Source organism: Microtus oregoni, unplaced genomic scaffold, assembly GCF_018167655.1.
Source record: "Microtus oregoni isolate MIOR12 unplaced genomic scaffold, Mior012 000047F_ref0000412, whole genome shotgun sequence".
In the NCBI taxonomy this organism is placed as follows: Eukaryota; Metazoa; Chordata; class Mammalia; order Rodentia; family Cricetidae; genus Microtus; species Microtus oregoni.
The window spans coordinates 63,649-84,921 of NW_024543221.1; the positions used below are offsets into that span (position 1 = coordinate 63,649).

The window sequence follows — 21,273 nt, forward strand, 5'->3', positions numbered from 1 at the left end:
GGGAGAAAAATAACCCGAACACAATCATGTATGTGTATAAACTGGGATAATTAATCCCTTTAAGGAAACCTGTATTGTACCAGCAAAGTTATGTATGAAAGCCCCCTGCTGCCCATTTTACAAAACAGCTTTTGGCTCCTTTATGAGTGCAAACAGAAGCAAAATGGCTGTGCCTATTTACATTAAGATACCACCTGCCATTCACCACCTCCTGCCCAGCACTCACCACGACAAACAGACTGATATGTAACAGCCCAGACAGTAAGACAGCACCACCTGCAAACCTCCCAAAGAAGGGAACGTGAGCACCTGGGTTTAGTAAACCATCAGAAAACCTCTGACGATTTATACAACATACCAGACCAGGGACGAGTGCAGCACACTCACCTAGACCCTGGAAAGAGGCCATGGTCCTGTAGGGCCACACTGACCTGTTATTGGAATACCAGCAGATGGACAGGCAGAGAATTCCTTCATTAGTTCTTCAGTCCAGCGGAGTTCCCCATTACTTGACACTGGCCTGCTCAAATTGCTGTCTGTCTGACCATGGACGGGTTTTAGGTATGTCCTCTGATTTTAGGGGAAAATCCCCATCTGATGCCTATGTGTGGGTTGGTGTGTTGAACTCTGGTAAATGAGGCTTCGTAGCAAGTGCTTTTACCTGCTGAGTTGTCTGACCGGCCTTCAATAGTAATTTGAAATGGTATTCATTTCTTTTGTATTTCCATCTACACTTTAAACTACCTTGTGCCATAATCCTGGAAGCCCCCTCCTTCCTCAATGGCCACACTCCACAGTCAGATTGACTTTTAATTGAGAAGGGGATGGAGCAGGCCTTTGTAAAGAGGGAGAAGGGGTGACAGAGGAAAGCAGTGTCTGAGGGACTGGCAGATCACCAGAGAAGAACGCAGAGGGGACAGAAAATGGAGAACCAGATACTTGAAAAGAAGAACAGTGGAGCAGCTGGAAGGGTCTGAGGACCCTGGGACTCTACCAAGTCAACTCTCAGTGGAGATGCGCACACCATGCCTACACTGCCAGCCGCTGGAGCTGGCAGCTTTGACAAATGCTGACGACAATCTCTTAGCGTGCAGGACACAGCTGTGCAAACAACTGCAGGAGCGAGGTAGGCGCTAATCAGCTGAGTCTGGACCTAGGAGGGCAAGGGAGCGGGGCTTCCTCAGCCTGGGAAATACTGGGATGGGCTATAAGAGAAGCACGTTTTGAACAGTTGAGTGTGAGGAGTTTGTGAGCTGATGGGAATGTGAACACAAAGCAAAGCTGGGGAGATGGAACTGTGGGTAAAGCGATGGCTGCACAAGTGTCGGGACATGAGTTCTGATCCCTACAACTCACAGAAAAGTGGGTTCAGTAACACAATCTGCAAAGACAGTCCTTCTATAGTGAAATGGGAGGTGTGGACAAGAGACTCCCTGGAAGCTCGTGGGCCAGCTAGGTTGGCATGGGAAATGGTGAACAAGACACCGTCTCAAAGGCTGAAGGCAAGGACCTGCACCTGGGCTTGTCCTCTGATATGCGTGTACCCATACTCATGCATAAGAACACACACACACACCCCATGCACGCAAAAAATTAAAAATATACAAACCTACACTGTAAAAGAGGAATTCAAATGCTAATTCTCTGCATGAGCGTGAGTTAAAGAATTCTTTGACATATAGCTTGATTACGCATTCATTTACAGCATTCACCAACAAACATACAATATACACACAGCATGCTAGGTCCTGTGCTAGGCAATAAGATAAAAATTATAAACAGAAATAATTACAAAAGGATATGATAAATTCTATAATAAAGGAATATGTTTGAGGCTACAGTACTACATTAAATTCCATCTTATTTTCAGAATTACCCATCTGACCCCATGAAAATTCACATATCTGGTAAAAAAAAAAAAAAAAGGTGTCTCAGTGAGTGTGTGTGTGTGTGTGTGTGTAAGTTCAGCTTCATATAGAACATGAATGAGCTTGGTAAAATGATAATGGATAAACTGTTTTTGTATGCTCAGGATAAATTTGCTTCAGATTGGTGTAGAGTGAGCAGAAAGCACAGAAATGAAGAATGCTTTTAAGCTTTGATGCATGCTGAGAACCAAGAACCACAAGAACCACAAGAACCAAGCTATTTCCTACTTTGGCCACTAGATGGCCACATCGAGTAGCGTATTTCTAGATGTAGGCTGGATAAGCAATTTTGTACCAAACAGAACTGCTTGGTGCTGCCAAGCTCGTGGGCCAGATGTCTGTATCTGTTAGAAGAGTTCCTATGGCCGCCAGCGCCCATCACTCGAAGCAACTTCAATGAAAGTAGTAGGAGAAACACCTTGATGAGGTGGGAAGAGAGCTAGGAGACTGTTCTTGGGGCATTTTAACTACAGGAGGTGGGGGCGGGGTCCTAATCATATCCCGGAAGAGGTGAGGCTGAGCTCTCTGCTTATCTGCATACAGCACTGGAAAGGAGGCGATTAGAAACTAAGTTTGCTTCCTAAAGAGGCAACTCTGTTACTTCTATGGGAAATGTAAACAAAACGCGGTACTTTTTATATCAACGGGTTAAGTAGGACAAAACCCCGACCACAGCAGAATTTAAAAATTCCGCCAGGGTCAGCACTTCTCTGGACATCAAGGCTGCACTCAGAGCACCAAAACTGCCTTCTGCCTAGCAAGTGTGTGGCTTTAAATTAGCCAGTTTGAGGTGGGGATCACTCAGAATGACACACAGGACCTCTTTACAGTTGGATTAAAAATCCAGTGGGGCTTCTGCTGGATGTGCTTCCCTGCCTGACGAAGCAGCCTGCCAAAGAAGTAAAACTCTTTACCTGGCAAACACACTTTAAGTCTTGTGATCATTTCAGTGAGATCCCGGGCCCTTTTCTAACAATCACTCCTATTTGCTCATTAAGAAATAGAGGTACATTAAATATGTTTGAAAACATGCATTTGCTAGATTAAGCAAGGCGGCTGTTCTTTGACACTTTGTTTATAGAGTCTATTTGTGGCAGAAGCTTCCTCACTCCTCCACCAACTTAAGGTATTGATTCCAACCTACTAACACAGAGAAGTGGATACTTACAGTGTGTCAGGGATGGTTCCCAGCAGTTGCTGGTATGTTTCATTTAAGCCTCTCAATGGATAACACACGTAGAAAGTACTGTTACCATTGCTGTTTATAAATAAGAAAACTGTAGCAATCTGACAAGTATCTTACTGGCTAGCTTCAGACCCTAATAAGCAACAGAGTCTGTTTTCAAACCCCACAGAGCACTTGTTTCCACAGTGCAAGTTGGGAATCGTCATTTGTCTGCAAGTGAAGCACACTGTTCAGGAAGGAGATTTCATCTGCTCACTGCTGACTACCTATGTTCCATCACCGTGTTTACCTTTGATATCAGAAGGTCCTTTTGTAAGCTCAGCATTTTCTAAGCTGCTGAAACAATCAGTTTCCATTGAAGCAGGAAAGGCAGTTCCCCAAACACCCAAATGACGGCTGCTTTTGGTCTACCTTTTAGGTTAAAAAAGAAAAGTCCTGGGGGGCTGGAGAGATGGCTCAGTGGTTAAGAGCATTGCCTGCTCTTCCAAAGGTCCTGAGTTCGATTCCCAGCAACCACATGGTGGCTCACAACCATCTGTAATGAGGTCTGGTGCCCTCTTCTGGCCTGCAGACATACACACAGACAGAACATTGTATACATAATAAATAAATAAATAAATAAATATTAAAAAAATAAATAAATAAAAAGAAAAGTCCTAGTGTATGAGTTCCTCTTTCATGTCCATTTTCCACCCTTTCTCAAATCCCACTGTCAACCATTTCTTCTAAATCACAAATCATTCTGGGTAGCAATCTATAACTCCTGTTCCGGGGGCTCAGACATTGTCTTCTGACCTCTGAGAGCATCAGGCACAACCATCACGGTGTGCATGCACATATGCACATAAAAATGCATCCAAATAAAAAATTTTATTTAAAAAAACCTATTTCAAATAAGCAACTTAAACAGATCTACTGTTCACTGCCCAGTAGAAATAGAGCCACTCCGTGCCTGTGGTGACTTAAAACGTGGCAGCTGCCAGTGGAAGCCATCTCCCTAGAAGACAGCCGCTCAGCCAGGCAGTGCTCATGCCCATCGGGGGCTCAGGGTCCATGGTTCCCTTCCCACAGTTCAGACATCTGCTGCTGTTTCTGTTCTTGGTCTCGCTGCCCCTCACTAGTGCTGCCTGTGGTTTTGTCCACTAAGTATGGTAATCTTTTAAAGGAAGGAAGGGTAAGTGGTTGTTGATACAGCTGGTGAAACAAGGGGTGTGGATACCCCGGGCTCCCTGTGGTGGTAGCTTGGAAGACACACCAGTTTCTCTTTCCACGACCTCATCCCACTATTTAGGTCTTCTGATAGCAGCTCTCACTGCTCTCTGACCCTTCTGGTTGCCACTTAGCTCTTTGTCCTTCTGTAGCTCCACTTGGACAGAAGCCCGAACTTTAGACGATTTACCTAGACCCTGAGTTGACAGTCCTTTAGTTCCTTCCTCCTTCTTTCCAGGTAATTGCTAGTCTGGGCAACTGGAGCTGAGGGAAAGATCCCTATTAGAAGCCGCTCTGCTTTGTTCCTGCTTCCCAGAGGGTGCCCGACTCTAAGTGAAGAATATGCAGAATGCATGTAGAGTCTGAAGTCACAGGATCTTGCTTGATTGAAAACCCAGGTCATTTAGCTGCTGACCCGGGGCCTTTTTTAGATTGTTTTCCTAGAAAGATTTGTCCACAGAAAGTTGCTGTGCTCAAGAGGCAAGCTGAAGGTCTCTTGAAATCCATGAAAACAAACCTTATGAATGAATTGTGGAACCTTCTGGGTGCAACACATCTAGTTTCCAAATATATTCAAGCATGCTAGATTACTAATTTGGTACCAAGGGAGCAAAATCTGAGATGATCAAACAAGCAAATTAAAAATATTAGGGAGACCTTCAGGCCTATGGCTCAGTGGTGGGGTGCTTGCCTAGCACCACAGAAAGAAGTAGAAAGCATAAGGGAATTGAGAATACCTAATTATATTTCCATTCAATCACTTTATAGTTTACAAAACTCTCAAGAGAGCCAGGTTGTACAGCAGATGGTAGCAACACTATTTAAAGTGACTTTCTATTATCTTGCTGTGACTCAACTAGAGACTACCCAGCTAGCCCGAGGGACCAGGCCATTTTTCTAAGAATGAAGAGATGAAGATGTGTGTGTCTGTTTGTAATTAATTGACTAGAAAATGTAAGCTACCCAGGATCATAAATGCGAATGGAGAGAGAAGATAAAAACCCTATGGGATATTGATATATAGACCGGGAAATAAGACACAGGGACAAAGCGTCTGTGCTTACAGCATTCATTGGTCAGGTGACTGTGTAGGAAGTTTAATGTGAAATCCATCTTGGTGACTCGGTGGGGATTTGGGGTAGGCAAGAAGATCATTTCCTCCAACGTTTTGGTCATAGTGAATCTTCAACAGCAAAGGAAAGAAGACAAACAGAAAAACTGGCAGCTAAGGAGGGAACTTTATAATTGTTTTGTCCAAGGGCACAAAGCAAAGCTAGCAGGGGTCAGAGCAAGGCTGGCTCCAGAACCACTCTTGCTTATAAGCTCCTCTTGCTCCCCGCCAAGGGACGATTTATCTTTCCTTTTACGTCCTTGGAGCAGTGGGCTTTCCTTCACCAGAACAGCGTTTCCACCCCCAGCCCTTCGTAGAGCTAGTGTGTGTCTCCCAGGAGGCGGTCTCAAATGCTGACTCCAACACTCAGCCCATGAAAACACGAATTTAGTCTAAAAGGTTCCTCATTCTGACTCTCAGACCAAAGGATGCAGGTTGGTTTGGATAAATTTCTAATCTCCCTTAGTGTGATCTCATGGGAGTTCTACCAAAGGCCCACTCATTAGGCAGACAGACAACGATACAGAGTCTTTCTGTATCACCCTGTGTCACAACTGCAGACCACCTTTGACTGTGCCATCTGTCCCCAACCGTCTCCACACTCAACTGTTTCCATCACGGTTCTCACCTGCTCTGGCAGGTCAATGGTACCACTCCGTCCTCCTGTCTGAGCAGCACCCTCGCTGGAGACATATCTTAGGAGTCTAGCCTTCTATGGGATGGCTGTGCAAGGGCCTTTCACATGCATGGCAGGTCATCAACCGTTTTCTTTTCCCACTGAGTCATATTATTTTGGTTGCCTCCAGATTTTGATGGTGTTGGAGAGGTTTTTCATCCTAAGAATTATTCTGAACCTTGAAAATCTTAAGTGTATTTTCAGTAGAGAGAACACACACACACACACACACACACACACACACACACCCCTATCATTTATCTGCCTGCCCATCTATCTGGAAGATGGGCTCAAGTGGGTATAATTTAAAAGACTGTTGAGGATGGTGATTGCCAGTTGCGGGGAACGATCCAGAAAGAAAGCGAACGTCTATGAATGAGGGACACAGTCATTCTCTGTGCTTCTTGCCCATCTGTGTGCTAGTGGGTTCAGTTTCGTAGCCTCACAGCGGGGAGTGTAACAGAGTTTTAGCACGAGCAATGTCTTGGAAAGCGGCACTGATGCTCAGTGTCACGGCCTCTAGCACCCAGTCTTTGGGTATGTGGGACAGCAGGAAAAACAGTGGAGGGAGGCGGGAGTCAGGGTCCTTGGGAAGCATGGGTTAAAGCGTGGTAGGGGTTGGCAAGGCCCAAAGGTGTTGGATACTGTTTATGAGGGGAGGCTGCAGAGGGCACAGTGAGGAGGAGGTCAGTATTGGACAAGATCTGGAAATACAAAGCCCATAAAGAAGTGAGCTGTGGGGACTAACCACCCTTCTTGCGGCAACTTTGGCAGAGATATAAGCTAAGGTGAGATGCGCTTCTGGAACGGAGGGTTTGCCGAGTGTGGATCCTGAGTGGTTTGTCAGTGGTATGTTTCTATATTGTTTTCTCTTTGAGTTCATGTTGTGGACCGTTGGATCTCCTGCAGTTTATCCCTCACCTGACAGTGGAGCAGGGACAGACAATTTAACACCGATTGAGTTCTGCATCCTCTACATTCTGTGTGATCTTGAATGAGTTAGCTGTCTGGAACTTTTATTTCAGTAACTATTAATAAAACAGAGGAAATAATGCTATCTAGAAATCCCATAGAACTGGATTGAAAATTGAATTCATTAGTACTCACAAAGCACTTATAATACCACCTGACCAATAGTATGTAAGACTAATATGTTGGGAAGGGATGTTACAATCCATCTAGCTATATGTTTTACATATATCAACAATGCTTTAAGATAAACTGCTAGTAATGTTACATGAGCAACTGTACAGTATGTGAAAGTTTCAATACACTTTACCAAAACAGCCACCAGAAATAAAAATCCCCGGCAACATATCAGATATTCATGTTATTCCTTCTTTATATGGCACAGTACGCAACCTGCCTCTATCCACTCAATGATCTCTGGATGTCTACTGATTCTCGATGCCAGAGAGGTGCCTGGTGATTTCTAAAGATCTTCCTGTCAGTTTCACACCTACCTTTCCGGCTGGGTCTATCAGTGTAGTCTTGTGAACAGACATATCCAACACTAAAGCATTTGTTTACTGAACCTCTGCAGAGGCCACACTGGACCAGGCTCTTACTGAAATTCCCCTTGGCTTCTATAGTTCTCTCCCGTACTATTTGTGTGCCATGTTTCTTCCTCTGATCAGGAAAAAGTAAGCGGATTGAGATACATAACTGGAAGTCCAAAGTGATGCAGTCTCCATCAGAAAGTTGTAAGTGCCCAACAGAAAATGAATATGAACCCTGTACCCTGGCTCTGAAATAGTCCCATCAGGACAGTGCGTCTCCTTTCCTATTGCAGGCTGCGTTCAGTAAGAACCTACTCTGGGAAAGTTATAAAGGTACTGGCCATCCTTGCCAATCCTTGAGCTTTCAACAAGCCTATGGAGGGAAAAATCTACTTAGGAATCTTAACTTAGGAACTAATGGGAGGATAGGAGCTCATGTCAAGTCAAACAAGGACTTCGTTTCTACCCTGCTTCTGGCAGCGAATGCTTTCCCTTGTATCGTCCCATGGAAATCCTTTTCATCCTTCAGGTCCAGACCAAATGCCTTCTTATTTGTGAGACCTTCCCAGATCTCCCTACAAGAAACTTCATGGTGCATTCACTGACCTATGCCTATTTTTCCAGTCGTCGTTATAGCCTGATATAATATAGTAGCTAACTGTGTGACTGTGTCAGCCCCAATAGACCGAGAACTGCGCTGCTTACCTTTCCATGATGCTGGGAGTTAAGTCTGTCTTATCACCACGTGGAAACATCAGTGCTTACCGTCACAGGGCTTCTTAAAAAAAAAAAAATATGGGGAGGAGATGAGAACAGTTCCTGGTGTCCCTGAACTGGATCTGACCCCTCTCTGGAGGTAGAGCATCTCGCAGCCATAGCACGTGAGTTACAGTATCAGATGGGCAGAGTTTGGAGCACACTCCTGCCCCCTACCACTTACCAGCTGTGTGATGTTCCTCAAATTCCCTGCCTTCAAAGTGTCTGTCTTCCTCTGCAAAAGGAGGCCAATCGAAGCACCTACCCTGGGATGTTAATGACGATTAAACAAAAGATAAGAAGAACTTACAGGAGTACCTGGGATACAGTAAGTGTTTGTTGTCATCCATACTCTTAAAATTTAACCCAGGATAACCAGTCAGTGCATGTTGGTTGTCTTGGAACCTCTGCATCCAGCTGTGGTACAGTCTCAAGGGTTTTCTCTGTGTTAAGAATACACACTCCATCACAATTAGATGTCTCCTGCAGTTAACTCCTTCTATTAACTGCCAATCTGCAGCACTGTCTCAAAACCTGGTAACCACTGTCAAAGCAACTGCAGCCCCATTGTGGGCAATGTATTTAATTTACTGATGGCTCCTCTAAAATTCACAGGATCCTGTCAGATGCATGTAATAAGAACTTTCACACAACACCCTTTCAAGAGCAATTTAAAATATGCTATTTTATATTAGTCAGGGGGCAGTTATTTTTCTGAAGCATATGAAAAAAATCCTTATTCTAATTGTCTTGTAACTATTCTATTTCTTGGAAATATTTTTTTTAAACCTATGGAACTTCTAAATTCATATCAGAAGATTAGAGGTGGGTGTGGAGGATTAACTGATTCTCTGAAGTTTTTTGCATGATCCGAAATCTCCAGAAGGAAGTCACTGTTGGTTCATAATGTAAGGGAGATGGGTGGGTACAGGGGATATATATGAAGCGGTCCAGTAAAAAGTACTAGGATTCCTGCTGATAATGACATGGTACAGAGGACAAGTGACCTAGTTAGAAATCCTGAGGACAACAGGCAGATGTTGGGACACAGACAAATGAGATCCCTTCAGATATCCACCTGTTCTGGGCTCCTCGGTCTTGGCAGCAGTGATGTCTGTGCTGGGCAAACCACCTGTGAGGGGGCCACCTTGCCACTGTATGAGGATAGTGCCCCTACCTCGGCCTCACTACACATTACATGCTGGAAGCTTCCCCTTTCCCATTTTGACATCAAAGACTCCTGACATCCCCCATTGCCTCCTGCAGGGTGGATGTCTTGGTTTGAGAATCACTGCTCTAATGGTAGGAAATTAATAAAAGTATTAATGGAACATCTTAAAATTAAAATTTGTACTGTCTTAAAAATGGTCTTATTGGTTCACTCTAGGCTAACCCTAAAATAGGAAAATTCATAATTACTGGTTACCTCCCGGATCTTCAGCAAGACATTCTGGGATACTTTTTCTTTATGATGTATAAGGTCTGAGAGTTATTCAAAAGGTTTAACGATGAGCTTACAAACAAAAATGCTAACTGACAAAGAACACTTTAACTATGTTAACATATTAGTATATTTGAGATGAATAAAAGAACAAGTACGTTTCAAAAGATAGAGGGCTTTAGCTATATGGCATTCAGTGACGTGGGACATGGTGGTGCACACCTATAATCTCAGAACTTGGAAGGTGGAGGGTCACAAGTTCAGGATCATTCTTAGTTACACAGTAAGTTCAAGGTGAGCTCAGGCTAGAAGACTCTGCCTCGAAAAGCCAAAACCAAGTATGAAGCCTTCTGTGTGGATGTCTCCAAGTTATTTCCTGTGAACTATAAAGTACTTGAAGACGCCATGTCCTTCTGACTGACTGAACTATGAGTGCCTACATTCTTGACACCTCGTCAGTCACACTCTCCACCGTCCTTCCTCTTGTGGGTATGCCTCTGAAGTAGTTTTAAGGAGTGTAAAAAGGATTAAATATATGTCTAGCAACAGCAAAAGCTAAAATCACAGGACAACAGCAAGAATAATATATGTAAAGACCTTGATAGCTTGCCTGGCATGCACGACACCCTGGGTTTAGTTTCCAGCACCCACAAATCAGGCGTGTGCCACCACACACCTGCAATCACAACAGAGACAGGAGGATCAGAGTTCGTCCTTTGAAATCCAAGATCATACTCAGCAAGTTCAAAGACGGCCTGGTTCTATGAAATCTTGTCTCAAAAACAAAAACAGTAATAATAAAGGTTAAAAGAAAGACCGCTGAGATGGTTCCGTGGATAAGGGGCCTGCCTTTCACAAGCCCAATGACCTCATTTCAATTTCTGGAAACTTGGTACTGGAAGGAGGGGCAGACAAGCTGCCCTCTGACCTCCACAAGTGTACTGCAGCAGCCCCCATCCCAAATAAATACATAAGTGCAAATTAAGACAAAGCCAATGGAACAGGACTTCAACCAGATCCGCCACCAAGACAACTAGGTCTGAGCCTCAACAGGGCACTATTTTTGGTACCCAGAATGCTTCACACTCCACTTCTGTCCTTTGGTCCCTCGACACTCAGGGCCTTGTGCTTTGGGTTCCGTTTCTTGTACTTCCTCTTCCCCAGGCAAGACACAACGCTGAGAATGTTAGATGGAAAGGATTCCTGCAACTGTTGACTGACCCAGTTTTTACAAACTGTTGCTCTAAAAAGTTTCCGAAATAAAATTGGAAAAAAATGCCGTGTATCACAAGTCAGAGGGTTGTTTTAGTTTTAAGACTGAGGTGAGGGTGGTGAGTAGAAAATGTCATAAATGCTTGTTAGAAGGAAGAACACCTTACCTTAGGGCAAGCATTCCAGCAGGCTTCTTGGGTAGACATATTTTTATCCCCTAAATTGACTGATGCCAACTCATAATCACATTAGGTGTTTGGCTGATGCTTGCCAGTTATATGGCTTCGGATAACTCAAGGTGACTGAAGAAAGTATTGGCCTGAGTCCATAGTCCCTAAGTGTGTCCTTGGCTAAGGACGCCCAGCAACTGCTCAGTGGATACCTGTGAACTGACCTCATCACCGTGGCTCTCAGACTTAATCTCCACGGTAATGGATGACTTTAGGTTTGGATTAGTAATTCTCATTCTCTCTGTCTCTTGAGACAGGATATCTACATAGCCCAGGTTATATAGTTCAGGTTGGACTCAAACTTACAGCAATTCTCCTACCTCAGTCTCCCAAGTTTTAGGATTACAGGCATGCACCATCACGCTGGGCCATGAAAGATCTTCACACTGACGAACTGGAATGAACCTACTATTTCTCTACTTAGTTTTAAATGTCAGACAACTGAGAAAAGACACGAAAGATTAAAGTCCATCTTCATCAGGAGTTTCTTCTTAAGAAATATTGCAAAAACTTTCGGCCACACATTTTTGGAGATTACCAACTTTAACAGTTAGAAATGTATTTAGCTTAAAGGAGAATTTATATGTTTTTAAGAAACAGTATCATTTCATCAATCAAGCAAGCCATTTCACCAATTAATCTTTTATTGTTATTGTACACATCAATATTTTACAGAAATATTGTAAGGAGATTAAGTATTAACCTGCAATTACATGCCTTCTGATTTCTTCCAGTATAGAGATCCAAATTTTTATACAAATGCAATCAGCACGCAATAATTTCTGTTGCAAACTAACATCTTTTTGAGTCTCAAACTCTTTCCATACAGTCTTACATGTACCATTTAACTTTCTGTAAGGTCACTATGGCATCAACAACACACCAAAATTTATCCATTTCTTAGAAGTTTTTTAAAAAGTATAAATGAAATTTCTAAAACATATTTTTAGAAGTAGCTTTATTTATTTATTTGTTCATTCTGAGAGTATTTTCCTGGGAATGTGCTACTCAAAGTTATGTCAAAAATCAGTTATGGAAGACTGGTTAATCTCTTAAATAGTTCTTCCAAATGACCACAAATACTTGGTGCTACTGCATGAAGACTCATGCAGAATGAAAAATCCACTTACTAGTAGGGACGCAGGCAAAGTTTCTTTCATATCTATTTTAATGCACATTAATTTGAGGATCAAAGAATTTATTTTTACTTTCTTATTACTCTTTGCAACCTATCACTTTAGAGTATAAAGTGAGTACACAAGAAGAGCAGAAAGCCTAAAGAATTTGCACCCACTTAAAAAAAAAATAAAATAAAATAAAAAACAAGTTGGACAGTGGTGGTACATGCCTTTAATCCCAGCACTTGGGAATTCGAGGCTAGACTGGTCTACAGGGCAAGTTCCAGGACAGCCAGGGCTACATAAAGAACCATGTCTCAAAAAATAAGGTAAATAACAAATAAATAAAACACCCATGCAATAGAAACAGCTTTTTAAGTCCACCTTCTCTCCTTATTTTGTATCTAGCTTTTCCTTTTAATTTTAGTTGATCTACTTTGTCAATGTTCACTTGCCAGAACATTCCTTGGCATTATTACTGGGGTAAAAATTGTATTCTTATTACTTTTATGGTCAATATATGATTAACAAATAAATGGCAGCGTGGGATGAAAAGAGGCCCTGAAACCTATCTCCATACTGACCCAGTCTTCCTGTGAGCAGCTTGTAAATACTTCTTTCCTGGTAGCTGATCAGTCTTAACTTCCTTGAACTCAGCACCACAGAACATTTAGATGGGTGGTAGGTATATCATGCCTTAAGGACTTAGAGGGCAAAGCCCTGTATTTTTTCCCTCTAAAATTGAAGATGTGTTTCCTCGCTTACTTTCTTGCATAATTTATCACAGTTCTCTCAAATTACATGAAGCATAAGGTTGACATCACCAATGATACTGTAATAACTATCAGTTACATACAAATGCCACATGCTGGAATTATTTTGGATAAGGGTTCTTATGCATTATCCAACTTAATATTCACAGTAATTTTGTTAAATATTATTTCTATTCCATAGATGGTAAATGAAAGCCAAAAGTAATTGTTTTGAGATCAAATGAGTAATAAATGACCTGTGGTCTCCCTGTGTTTATAGCATTTCCTTCAAGCCAAGACATCTCTCATAGAAGCACACTCATATATTAAATTTAGCTCCTTCATTAAAGCTTTTATCTTTCTTAAATTACTCTAATATAGCTACAAACTTTTTAAAGACACTCGTATATACCAGTATCAATACGTTTTAAAATCCCATCACTGTTGGAATCTAGATATGAGATTTCAAAAAACTATGTACCCTGCAACTTGTGAACTTCTCTTCTGGTCATAGATATTTATATGGTCACACAGGTTTAGAGAATTATAAAGCCATGGAAAAAGAGTATGTTTGCTCTGGTTTCTTTCTATAACTTTACTTTGTATTTTTATCCCACTGACATTTTTTTTCAGCCACATACAGATAAAAAGTAATACCAAGGCTGTCCATTTCTACTTAAGAAATGGTTCACACATGTTTTCCCAATAGAAATTCAAGTTAAGTTTTAAGTAGTTGCTTATCATGCTATGAAATGCCCACAAAATCATTAGTAAACATAGTTAAAGCAAATGAAATTGTCTAGTTAGTGCAGGTAGCATCATGGGCTCTGTGCATGCTGATGCACAGCTACTATACTGGACACAGCTGGCTCATTCTCAGTCACTGCAAGTAATTGTTTCTGTCGGTTGTTACCTCTTCGGGCAACATTTTACTCTACAGCTTTTCCCTAGCTAGAATGGGAGATTTTGTCTGACTTTTAGTGTGGAGCCCTAATTGAGTCAAAATGTAATTGATGAAAGGCAGCATTTATGATTCCTAAACACCTGAGAACTTCCAATAAGCCCATTCTAACTTGTTAGAAAGTTAAGTAATATCCCTTATATTTCTTAAATACCTTTTGCTCATTTGCCTCACTTCCACTTATTGCTCTGTGCTCATTTAAAGTAATACATTCACTTTTTTAGTTTAGGAAACAAAAAACAAAAACAACCTTGTGTCCCCCCTTCCCCCCACCCCCCGCTTTGGCCTATTCTAATCCTAACTTCTATTACATTCAGCTCTGTCTTTTCTAGTGTCTGTTTATCTTTTACAACTCTGCCCCCTTCTTTTAATGTCTTCTGAACAGACTGTGGTGCTGACAAACCTTATGAAGTGGGTTTGAATTACTCTCACCTCCATTTTATCTATCTTAGACTTGTTTTTCTCTTAATTGCTACTTTTAGGATAGCTCAGGTTATTTCATTTGTTCTGCTGGATTTAATCCTTAAGATCTACACAATATTATGGATTTATTATATTAAAAAACCAACACCAAGACCAACGGATGGCTTCCTCCTCTCAGTGCCCTGTCATTCACTTAAACGTCTTGGCTCGCTTTCCTCACTAACGGGCAGCAAGAGTATACCAGACCACACTAGTCTACTCACTAGTACTGCCTCTTCTCACAGCAGAGGGCTTTCCCTGCTGGGGTGCAGCAGCTGGTTCTGGAGGGAAAGCATCCCTCCTGTTCTCAGGGTAACAGACTGTAGTAAAAGAGACGTTGTGTCAGTTACCAAGTTTATAAAGCAGTACAGCCAACCAGGAGTCATGCTTCACCCCGAGAAACCTGGATGGGGAAACCTCTAACTTTATAGGCATCTATAAACCCACGTTAAGATGCGCCACTATTCCTTCTTGGGAAATCCTTTCTGGAATATTCTCAACACCTATCCTGAAGAACCTTTTCCTAGCGTAACTTATTAATTGATGCTAGCCTCAGTTAACTGTTAAGACGTTCTCTTAAGTGTTAGTGTCAGCGCTATAGAAATTTTCTGAATAAATCCGGTCCCTTTAATTTTTCTGTAATATACTTCTTTTTTGGGATAGGTAGGGGGTTTGGTTTTGTTTTGAAATGAGACTCAACACCATAGCCCAGACTGGACTGGACTTTACAGGAGTCCTCTTGCCTCAACTTCCTACATGACAGCATTGCATGAATAAGCCACCAAGCCCTGATTGCTCTTATATATGAGCTTCTTTGACTCCTAAGAGGCACTCTTTCTGCAAAGTAGCAGGGCACGGCAGGCTCACTGCCTCCTTAGTCACAAAGGTCAAGAAGGTAAAATCACATGTAAATATCAATCCCAAGACACAGGACCATGGCCACGCTTCTAACAGACAGTTGTGTTTTATCAAATGAGCACTTGTACCAGCTGCTACTCCTACTACCAGCTCCATGTGTTTACACGATACACAAAGAGCTCACATGGTTAGGACTTACATGCTCCTCTACGCATCTGAGGTGGTAGCAACACTAGTAGTTGCAGCAGTAACTACAATAGTCCTTGGACATTAGTTTTGTGTAGACAATGATAAAACCTGAACACAGTAGCAAGCGCGATATTACCTAGTAAGATAAACAAAGTTGCCACTGCGGAACCCAAAAATAAAAGAAAGCTAACTACACTCGAAGATTCTGGATTCCTGGAGCCAGTTCAGAACCAAAAAGGCTGAGTCACCACAAATCAGTTAGTTACTGACAGATTAGCAGAGCTATTAGGTACCCGGTGTCTTAGTATTGAAGACATGTCAACAGCACTTATCACAAATGGCAGCTGTCTTTCAAATGACGCTATTTTGAGGTCAGGATGAAAATACTTCCAGTCTGCTTTAATTTCGAAGGTGGCATGGGCTTTGCAAGTTCTTGTTGTCTCTGGGGTATCGAGCTTGGCAGTAAGCGAAATACTGACTCCAGGATTGTCTGGTTGCTAACTCTCACCCTCAAAGATAATGTCTTCTGGATTTGGTGGAGGGGGGCAGAACTCTTCACTGGGAAAGATCTCCTGGAACAGTGCTTCCGCCTGCTTGACGGCATGCTCATTCCCCAGTCCACAGTCAGGCCCAGAGCAGATGTACACATTGGGAGGCAAGCCACGGTACGAGCTTCGGCTCACCCCTGAGGAATCTCTCATGTTAAAATAAAGAGCCCACAAGAGTCTCGGTTTTCTGAGTTCTTCCTGGTCTTCTGCTTCTGTAAAAGGGATGAATAACTGCTTCACCACGGGTTCCAAGTCTTCCCTGGCTGTTTTTGAAGAGACACAAGTCAGGTGGACCAGATAGCTGTCCTTCATGCACGTCATGGTTGACGGGCATAACTCCATGACCCTAACGGAACTGGTTCCTGGCTCCAGCGGAGGCACTGTCAGAATGGAAACCTGCTGGTCTGAATCTGTCTCCAGGATGGACCGGTCTGTGATGAGCACGGCCCTCGAGATCTGCTGATACTGCACATTTGAACACGCTTCCTTAGAAAGGTAACTGTCTTCCACAATGAAATAGCTGGCACTTATTCTCTGACCAAAGTGGTCTATGATTCCGTTACATCTTCCGGAGTCTTTATCAACTACAAGGCATTGGACTTTATGGCGAAGACAATAGATTCCACCAAACACGGCACACATCCTGCAGAAACACTGGGGAATTTCTCCTTGGCCATATAAAGGGAATATAAAGGGAGTGTTGCCAAACCGTCCAAGACACTGAAGGAAGGTTTTGGTTGCTTTAAGGCCATCTAATGTAGTGCAGGAAGACTCTGATGTCATCGCAATTGAGTGCAGTATGAAATGCTGGAGGCTGGGCGTTAACTGTTTAGTTTTTAGGTACTCAGAAAATGAACATTCTTTGAAATCTTGGTATTCGTCAGAATGTTGTTCATAGTCTAGACAGAATGTGAGGAATTTCATTAGCATCCTCTTTTCAACCATAGTGAGCCCTTTACTATTGAAGACATCTGCTCTGGAGCAAGGCACCTGTTCCACTTTCCCTTCCCGAAATGCAAGGATTCTAGTGACGTTCTTAAATTCTGCATAACGACTAACATTTGATTTGATTAGAAGATCAATCAATGATCCTTGAGAATACAGCAGCTTTGATACCAAGTCAATATTAAATCTCCGGCTCTCCTTAATCATTTGAGGGTATGTAATCCTGCTTCTCTTTGGTTGTTCAGTGTTGTCTTCTACATGAAGTATGTCTTCATCTTTATCTCCATCTGAAACTGTCTGGGTACCACTTTCGTCTTCACGGTCCTTTTCTTTCTCCAGTGAGTTCTCTGCAGCAACTGGAAATGATGAAGGCTCTCTATCACTTCTCTCTGGATGTTCAGAAGGCGCTTCGTGGCTTGAAAAGTACGCAGAGTGCCTTTCTTTGGACAAGCCTGCAGAATCCAGAGAATCAGCCAGGGTAGCAGATGCCTCTGAAAAAGGACTTCTCTGCAGAGCATCTGTCTTTTGAGTGCTGTCCCCAACATCCTGGCTGACATAACAGAAGACTTCTGTGTGCTGAATGGTTCCATCCTTCCTGCAAAGGGCGACGGCTTCTTCGGTGTCATGGATCAGGTCTCGCCACGAGGCGGTGGTGTCTTCCTCGCTGTCATGGCTCTGTTGACAGTCCTCCAGCCAGGACAGCAAACCTGTAAAGCTGAAACTCGCCCAGTTCCCTCCGTAGTAACTTCTTGAGTCAACATGCAGAACTCTCTGTCCGCTTCTCGAACATGCAGCTGCCAGGATGGACTCGGGCAAACCTGTCCCTACTATAATCACATCAAACTCTGTGGGAAGCTTGTCTGCCATCTTAGGAGCTGAAGCTTCAGGTCACAGCTGATGAAGGAACTCAGTACGGATCTAGGCCGAGGACTCCTCTGAGGTATTTATTCTGTAATAAAATCTCTACTTGTGATCTTCATTCAGAAACACTGAACTTGCAAGTCCTAAGCTGTTTAACAGTTACAATTTAAACATTTAAGAAAAGAAAGTCAGGAGCATGGAAAACACGAGAAAGGCATGAAATCCTATCTGAGAACACTCAAATGGATGTATCCTTTTCGTGTCTGCACTTCCCCTTAGCGGTAAAGGTTACCATGCATCACATATGCATTTGTGGCTGGAACTCTTCTCTGAAAGAAGAAAATTCAAGAAAAGAACACAATTGTAAATAATAGAAAAGCAATTTCATGCAACAGCAATTTCAATCCACTGGAGCCTGACTTGTTAACGTGGATACAAACCTCTACCCAAAGAAGTCATTAAATGCCCTCCCACAGGTCTCCTAAGCTCTTGAAAATGAACAGAAGATACTTTGTACATCTTCCCCCAAAGTAGTGAAACAGACACAATAGCCCAGAAAAAATAAAAAATTAATAATATTATACAATTACCTTATGGTTAATAAAATATTTGGACAACATTGAAAGCTTAGACTAAAAAAAAATGTGGCTTTACAGTGTTTATGGAAACATACTAGGCTGAGTGATAATGTCAAAATAATGGGGAATATTGCCAGTGTCAGGAAAGTCTGTAGGTAATCCCAGTCAGCTGTATAGAAGATTTTACAACCTTAACCACCCTAAGGATCTTGCAGCAGATACTTGAGACATCTAGATATTACAAGAGAATTAATTCAATAACTGACATTTAATATATGCAAGTACATGAAAGAACAGAATGAGAGGAAATAGCCTTGTAACATTTTCTATACTAAAGTCCATGTATAAGTTAAAAAGTTTCCTATATTAAAACATTTTAACATAAATAATATCTATTTATAACATCTAAATAAGGAAACATTTACATTTTGCCAGTCTGTCTCTGCAACCATGAATCTCTTTCTAAACAGGTTCTTGTTTCTAAAGAAGCAATGGAAAAGGACTCCCCTAAACCCTTCCATCACATGCTGGTTATATCCGTGTGGTGCTGGGTGTGCTGGAGCCTGTCCCTTGGATATACTCACCTGGACGTCTGCAGGCTAACACACTTTCACACCTCATTGCCAGCCTTTTCCTGGCTCATCATGCACAGTAGCAGTAAGTGTTCCTGGGCCTCTCTACTTTTCACTACTGTTACATCTGCTGGCATCTAGATGCAGGTACACGGAAGAGACTAGTAATTCTGATATTCATAAAACAAGCCACTCTACTGGAATTGACACGAACTTTACAAGGTTGCTGGTCTGACATGTTAGTTTAACTGATACAGCGATCCCAACAAGCCCAGCTGGTAGTAACCTCTGACCAAGATTATCAGGAATTCTACTTATATTTAGCCTTCTTTGAGAAGCCAGGACCAGAGCCCAGGATAAAGCCACTGCCTGGTCTACTTGTGCATATATGCAAGAACATGTGAATTACTCTCTCTTCTTCTAGTAGGGTATAAAGAGGGAGACAGAACCTATGAGGACATCCAAAGTATAAGCATTTACTTCCTCTAGGCATAGAAGGGAACAAAGCTGAGGCTGGCGGGGGTGGGGTGAAGCGGGTTATAGGCACTAAGTAAGTACTTTCTGAACTACAGATGTCAAAGGGGTCTTCAAAAAATACAAAGTAAATAGGATAGATGACCTTAACCACAGTCAGCTCAATAGTGGATCACAAAGATGGGGAAACTGGCAGTCTGGGAGAGTGAATGACTTGGGAAAGCACAGACGATGAAGTAGCCACAGGGGCCCAACAGACCAGCGGTGCAGCCTCACCAAAGCTCTGCAGCAAGCAGCTAGCTACTTCGAGCCTTGAAAAACTTCCTCTCCTTTAGTACTCAGGATTGACTAGTCCTGGCTTAGGGATAGAAAGGGAAGCATCTTCCCTGTCTCCATCAAGAAGCATGCTCCGGGAGAAGAAACCATCTTTGCTAAGAACACTGTGAGTTCTGCCGTAACCTCACTCTTCTCCAGGAGGTAACTGATTCCCAGTCCTCTAACCCTAGACCATCTACCTCAGGTTTCAGGGTGGGAACAGAAGCCATGATTCAAAGCACTGATAAATGCCCTGGGTAAAGCACCAGGGTGGATGCTTCTAGAAGTCTTAAAAAATTTCTTCTGATGGTGACAGCTCCCGGTGGAGCAGGGAGAAAGGAGAAGGAAGGATACAGGAAGAGGAGGTTGGCAGAGCATGGCAGGGGAACAGGGTGGATGCTGAAAACCACACTAAAAAACTGAACCCATTCTTGTTTTCATACTGCCAGCTGGACACCACAGCACAGAAACATATTTCACAGAAGAAAGAACTGTCATGTCCGTGAATAAACACCTGTCGCCTATCCCAGGGCCTCTGAGAGCCAGGCCTGACTGACACACGTCACCTTCTTAAAGACTAATCCACCTGAAAGACCCTCCTGACCAACGTTTTTAGTTAACACAGAGAATAACCAAACAGTCAACCTACATTATCACTGATGTGCTCTCACAGTCCCTCCTCAAGTTTTAGTATTTTTTAAAATGGAAATCCTTAATGTTTATTAGGGGAAGAGACTAGAGAAAGTATCGGAATTATCAATCAGTGAAATAAATAAATAAAACTGTAACTTCCAAATTTTCTTTGCTTTAAAATTTTAAAAAAAGGAATCATGACAATAACACTTAGGATTATGTTTGTCACACATAAGCTGGCAAATAAAAATATCCATGATGTTACATAGATGTTTTTCTCTAAGATCTGCCAAGATAAAGACAGTAGTCAATTACCAGTGTGTTTTAAGATTTGAAAAGGGGGATTTTAAGACTTAAGAAATACCCAATTCTATTTTAAATCTCTGTACAAACAAAATTCTTAGAACACACACATACACACAGTCCACACCCCACATCACACACACACACACACACACACACACACACACACCAGTATTTCCCAAGCTTAAAATACTGAGTTAGTCAAGCGCCAACCTGTCAATTTTCAATATAAATCTTCAAGAGATCAACAAGTTCTACTTTAATTAAACGTACTGGCTGCCCAGATAATTAATTAGTCACACCAATGAGTTGGACTTCTGAGCCATTTGTAACCTCGGGTGTGACAGAACTTATGTAGAGGAAATACAATTAAAAATGTCATACAGTCTCACTCCCTAGGAAGCACTAAACGATTTATAATTGCTAGCAAATGGAAGGGTGGGGGAAATACACAGT

The 21,273-nt window shown here is 42.3% G+C and overlaps 2 protein-coding genes across 3 annotated transcripts in view; both read right to left on the bottom strand.

The window, feature by feature from the left end:
• The window catches only part of Opn3 (opsin 3), a 30,807-nt gene that overhangs the window by 8,584 nt on the left and 950 nt on the right, over nucleotides 1–21,273 (bottom strand). Inside the window, exon 2 of one of the 2 annotated variants that reach the window (XM_041635281.1) lies at nucleotides 18,085–18,271. The exons of the other annotated variant lie outside the window; for it this stretch is intronic. Coding sequence (XP_041491215.1) covers nucleotides 18,231–18,271 — 41 coding nt within the window. The 3' untranslated portion in view covers nucleotides 18,085–18,230. Of the gene's footprint in view, nucleotides 1–18,084; nucleotides 18,272–21,273 lie in introns of those variants that run through there. 2 annotated transcript variants of the gene reach the window in all.
• Chml (CHM like Rab escort protein) lies at nucleotides 11,881–17,954 on the bottom strand. The gene has a single exon (XM_041635277.1). The coding sequence runs from the start codon at nucleotides 17,946–17,948 to the stop codon at nucleotides 16,086–16,088; it is 1,863 nt and encodes a 620-aa protein (XP_041491211.1). The 5' UTR covers nucleotides 17,949–17,954; the 3' UTR covers nucleotides 11,881–16,085.

Bases quoted from the DNA above. Each gene is read 5' to 3' on its own strand.
- Chml (XM_041635277.1), bottom strand. From the start codon at position 17,948: ATGGCAGACAAGCTTCCCACAGAGTTTGATGTGATTATAGTAGGGACA.